Source organism: Heterodontus francisci, chromosome 9 (genome assembly GCF_036365525.1).
Source record: "Heterodontus francisci isolate sHetFra1 chromosome 9, sHetFra1.hap1, whole genome shotgun sequence".
NCBI lineage: Eukaryota > Metazoa > Chordata > Chondrichthyes > Heterodontiformes > Heterodontidae > Heterodontus > Heterodontus francisci.
The window spans coordinates 7,670,720-7,676,719 of record NC_090379.1 but is presented as its reverse complement, the minus strand read 5'-3'; the positions used below and the strand labels follow the sequence as shown (position 1 = coordinate 7,676,719).

General features: G+C 43.3%; 1 protein-coding gene across 1 annotated transcript in view; it reads right to left on the bottom strand.

Annotated features, from left to right (window-relative positions):
* Window positions 1-852: 852 nt before the first annotated feature.
* nudt14 (nudix (nucleoside diphosphate linked moiety X)-type motif 14) overlaps window positions 853-6,000 on the bottom strand; it is a 246,890-nt gene continuing 241,742 nt past the window's right edge. Inside the window, exon 6 of the mRNA XM_068038506.1 lies at window positions 853-876. Coding sequence (XP_067894607.1) covers window positions 869-876 — 8 coding nt within the window. The 3' untranslated portion in view covers window positions 853-868. The remainder of the gene's footprint in view (window positions 877-6,000) is intronic.

The window sequence follows — 6,000 nt, the reverse complement described above, 5'->3', positions numbered from 1 at the left end:
ATCACGTGTTAATCCAAAGTTATTAAAGTTTTTAAAGTTGCACAAGGATTTTATAAACACAGTCATTTATGATTCAGCATTAACTGTATTTCACTGTAAATCCCATTTTAGCCTCATCACATGTTAGACTCCTCACCAAACCAAGCCATTACAACTGATGACCTCATCAACATTTGCTAAAAATATTCCCCACGACATTGACTGAGATGAAATATTATTGGCATTCATCTTTGCTACTGTTTCATTTAGACTGGGTGGGATATTAAAGGTTATGGGGAGTGAACAGGAGAATGGGATAATCTGGATGGAACTTGAAAGGTATGGAATGAGCAGGAGAGTGGGATGAGACTGAGTGGGATATTAAGGGGTATGGGGAGTGAGTGGGATTTTAAAAGATTTGGGGAATGAGGGAGAAAGTGGGATTAGAGTGAGTGGGACATTAAAGGATATGGGAGTGAGCAGGAGAATGGGATTGGACTGGGTGGCTCCTGTGAAAACATCAGTGCTAACCCTATGGGCTGAATGGCCTGTTTCTATACTATAGTGTGGGGTAATACCATGCAATACGCCACTGGCACTCGCTGTCGAGGCTAACACACATGAGATACCAGAGAATGCACAGCACCCATGGATCCCAAATGCTACAGGAAGCAGCAACTTCAGGAATGCACGGAAGGAAAAAAGATGAAGATTGAAAAAAACAGATGTTGTCACAGATAATAATCGAATCATGAGACTGACAGGACTGAAGTGAGACCTGAAACTGTATCCACATGTCCTTCGAAAATGAGTGCTTGATTGTCAGTGATTCAGAAGCTGTTTAAATGTTTTCAAAGGTTTTCTTGTTTTCATTACCAGGGTAACAGCATTAATGCTCTAAAAATAATTTTTAAAAATCTGTTAGAGGAAGAACTTATATTTATGGAACAACTTTCACAACCTCAAGACATCTCAAAGTACCTGACAGCCAATTAGGTACTTTTTGAAGTGTAATCAATACTGTAATGTAGGAAACGCAGCAACCAATTTCCACACAGCAAGATCCCACAACCAGCACCATAATAATGACCAGATAGCCTGTCCTAGATATTGGTTGAGTGATAAATATAGGCCAGGACACCAGGGAGAACTCACCTGCTCTTCTTTGAGTAGCGTTCATGGGATATTTTATGTTCACCTAAGAGAGCGGAAAGGGTCTCGGTTTAATAGATAGTATCTCTGACAATGCAGCACTCCCTCAGTACTCCCTCAGTCTGAAACCTGGATTATGTGCTGAAGTCCTGGACTGAAGCCTAAGCCCACAATCTTCTGACTCAGTTCTACCCACTGTTGATGTTAATATATTTATTTGGAGGTTTCTTTCCATAATGTCCATTGGCTGATGTGTGTTCTTGGAGGGTAAAATCAATGTTGGGTGTATATTTTATGCACATAACTTTGTGCTCATCAAATTGAGCCATTTTTGCTACTTGATATTTCAGGCATTCTCAGCTCAGGGAAAACACCTGACAGATGCAAACTATTCTAACTATGCCCCAACACTACCTGCTCCTCCGAAAATGTCTTTTGGATGACATTAAACCAAGGCCCCCATCTGCCCTCTCAGATGGACATAAAAAATAACCCACAGCCACTATTGGAAGAAGAGCCAGGGGAGTTCTCCCTGGTGTCCTGGCCAAAATCTATCCCTCAACCAACATCACCGAAACAGATTATCTGGTTATTATCACATTGCTGTTTATGGGAGCTTGCTGTGCGCAAATTGGCTGCCATATTTCTTACATTACAACAGTGACTACATTTTAAAAGTATTTCATTGGCTGTAAAGTGTTTTGAGAAAGTTGCTATAGAAATGCAATTAATTTCTTTCTGTCTTTCTTTCTGTCTGAAGATCACCAGTCAATGCAGCACTAGCTAATCCGCAGCCATCCGATGACAATTCTTAATATACTGCTAAATTGGAGCTCGAGCCAGTGAGGATCTGGGTTGAAATCTTTACAAATGGCAAACAATATCCTTTAGGGAAGGAACTCTGTTGTCCTTGTCTGGTCTAGGCCTAATGGTGATTCCAGCCCCACACTAATGTGGTTGACTCTAAGTGCCCTTTGAAATGGCTGAGCAAAGTACTTGTTATGTCAAAACTCACAGAATTTGATTGCATTGTCTCAAATCGAAGACCCACCAACATCTTCTCAGGGCAACTAGGGATGGGAAAAAAATGCTGGCATTGCCAGTGATACCCAGATCCTAAGAATGAATAAACAAAATACACAGAAGGAATCCATGGTTTCTGCTGAGTACTGACCCACTCATTGGTATTGTCCTGATTCAGCCTCCTCTGCCAAAAGGTTTCAATCAAGCTCACTGAGAAAAGACACCTTCTCTAGGCAGGCTCCCATAAACCAGAAATGCACACGGAAAGACCATTAATGAAGGATCAAACAAGAGGCTGTGGAACAGTGTGTGTGCTTTTAGTAGATGTGCCTGGCACAGGCACGATGGGCTGAATGGCCTCCTTCTGTGCTATGAGATTCTCTGACTCCATGAAGGGGAAAAGAGATTGAGAAAAAAGGAAAGTTGAGACAATGCAGCCATGAGTAACATGTTTATTCATTCATAAATAAGAATAAAGTCTAACCAGGCAAGAATATTAAAGCAGAGACATTAACATCCCAGAGACACTCCCACCCAGCTGACAATGGTATCCAAGTGGCAGCTCCTGAGATTTCAACATCTTCTAATGGTGAAGCATTAAGTCCCCTGATATTTGACACTGGGATTGATTTTCTTTCCATCTTCGAGTACCTTGGCTTTGTCAAATGTGCAACAGTGGTTGTCAAGGAAACTCCAGGGGATTTGTTGCAAACCTTAGGGGCTGTTGCCTGGGTGACAAGGGCTGCTGATTCACTATCATCCATTGTACACTATTGCACAAACTCCAAATTACCCCCAACTGTCTCCCCAAGATACCCCTCAAGTCCGACCCACCCATCACCCATATTCTCACTGACCATTAGATCCCAGTCCCCCAAAGCCCTCAAATATAAAATTCGCATCACCATATTTAAATTCCTTTGTGGCCTCACCCCCTCCTGATCTCTGTAACCTCCTCCAGCCACAACCTCTCACCCCCACCTCTAGAACTCTCTTTTCTCCAACACTGACCTGTTGCCTTTCTCCCCTTTCCTTCACTCCACAATTAGCACTGGTTACGTATTCTCTAATTTCCTCTCAAAACATTTTCACTTCTCTCTCTTCTCCTACCAGTCCCTACTCAAAATGCCCCACCCTTCCTAACATCACTTCCTTTATCTTGCTGGTAACTGTTGTCTGATTCTGCCTCTATGAAGCACCTTGGAAAGCTTTCCGACAAAGATGCTGCTATATAAATGCACGTTCCTGTTGTGCCTGACCTCGGAGTGAGTGCTTGATAATGACGGTATGAACGTGAATTGTTCTTTGTATGAAGAACAAGGGTTAACAGGAAAACAGCCTAGTTAGCAATTTGATGTCAGGGTGCTTCGAAGTGTGGTTGCTGTATCCATTGTCTTGCTATTATCCTGAAGTTGCATTAGTGGGTTCAGGGATCAACTTGTAACTGAAGCTCATAATCGAAAAACATTCACATCATTCTCGTGCAGGTAATTAATATAGATATGGTTGCGGTAAAAGAACATGGATTTGTACCTGTTACAGAACCATGTTCAGAAATAAAGGTACTGAATTGGGGGAAGGCTGATTTCAATATGATAAAACAGGATCTGGCCAAAGTGGTCTGGGAGCAGCTACTTGTAGGAAAGTCTACATCACATCAGTGGGAGTCGTTCAAAGAGGAAATAGTGAGAGATCAGAGCCAACATGTACCCATTAAGGTGAAGGGTAGGACCAACAAGGGTAGGAATAAAGAGGATTGGATAAGGAAAAAAAAGGAGGCTTATGGCAGATACAGAGCGTTGAAAACAACGGAGGCACGAGAGGAGTAGAGAAAGTGTAGGGGATTACTTAAAAAAGTAATTAGGAGAGCGAAGAGGGGACATGAAAAAACACTGGCGGGCAAGATAAAGGAAAATCCAAAGGCATTTTATAAGTATATTAAGGGCAAGAGGATAAGCAGGGAAAGAGTAGGGCCCATTACGGACCAAAGTGGCAATCTGTGTGTGGAGCCGGAGGACATAGGTGAGGTTTTAAATGATTACTTTTCATCTGTGTTCACTATGGAGAAGGACGATGTAGGTGTAGAGGTCAGGGAGGGGGATTGTGATATACTTGAACAAATTAGCATTGAAAGGAAGGAGGTATTAGCTGTTTTAGCGGGCTTAAATCCCCAGGCCCAGATGAGAAGTATCCCAGGCTGTTATGGGAGGCAAGGGAGGAGATAGCAGGGGCTCTGACACAAATTTTCAAATCCTCTCTGGCCACAGGTGCGGTACCAGAGGACTGGAGGACAGCGAATGTGGTACCATTATTCAAGAAGGGTAGCAGAGATAAACCAGGTAATTACAGGCTGGTGAGTCTAAGAAACTATTGGAAATAATTCTGAGGGACAGGATTAATTTCCACTTGGAGAGGCAGGGATTAATCAGGGATAATCAGCATGGCTTTGTCAGGGGGAGATCATGTCTAACTAACTTGATTGAATTTTTCGAGGAGGTGACTAGATGTGTAGATGAGGGTAAAGCAGTTGATGTCGTCTACATGGACTTCAGTAAGGCTTTTGATAATGTCCCACATGGGAGATTGGTTAAGAAGGTAAGAGCCCATGGGATCCAGGGCAATTTGGCAAATTGGATCCAAAATTGGCTTCGTGGCAGGAGGCAGAGGGTAATGGTCGAGGGTTGTTTTTGCGATTGGAAGCCTGTGACCAGTGGTGTACCGCAGGGATCAGTGCTGGGACCCTTACTGTTTTCAGTGTACATTAATGATTTAGACATGAATATAGGAGGTTTGATCAGTAAGTTCACAGATGACACGAAAATTGGTGGTGTCGTAAATAGTGAGGATGAAAGCCTTAGATTGCAGGACGATAGAGATGGGCTGGTAAGATGGGCGGAGCAGTGACAAATGGAATTTAATCCTGAGAAGTGAGAGGTGATGCATTTTGGGAGGACTAACAAGGCAAGGGAATATATAATGGATGGTAGGACCCTAGGAAGTACAGAAGGTCAGCGGGACCTTGGTGTACTAGTCCGTAGATCACTGAAGGCAGCAGCACAGGTAGATAAGGTGGTTGGGAAGGCATATGGGATACTTGCCTTTAATAGCCGAGGCATAGAATATAAGAGCAGGGAGGTTATGATGGAGCTGTATAAAACACTAGTTAGGCCACAGCTGGAGTACTGTGTACAGTTCTGGGCACCACACTATAGGAAGGATGTGATTGCACTGGAGAGGGTGCAGAGGAGATTCACCAGGATGTTGCCTGGGCTGGAGCATTTCAGCTATGAAGAGAGACTGAAAAGGCTAGGGTTGTTTTCCTTGGTACAGAGAAAGATGAGGGGGGACATGATTGAGGTGTACAAAATTATGAGGGGCATTGATAGGTTAGATAGGAAGAAACGTTTTCCCTTAGCGGAGGGGTCAAAAACCAGGCGGCATAGATTTAGGGTAAGGGGCAGGAGGTTTTTAGGGGATTTGAGGAAAACTTTTTCACCCAGCGGGTAGTTGGAATCTGGAACACACTACCTGAAGAGGTGGTGGAAGCAGGAACCCTCACAACACTTAAGAAAAATTTAGATGAGCACTTGGAACTCCATAGCATACAAGGCTATGGGCTAAGTGCAGGAATATGGTATTAGAATAGTTGGGTGCTGGATGGCCGGCACAGACACGATGGGCTGAAGGGCCTGTTTCTGCGCTGTATAACTCTATGACTCTATGGAATCTAATCAAGGGGTTCGGGGTGTTTGTGTATAGAATAACAGATACCTGGGAATGAGTTACAGACTGGAATCTAATCAAGGGGTTTGGGGGGTTTATATATAGAATATCAGATTCCCAGGT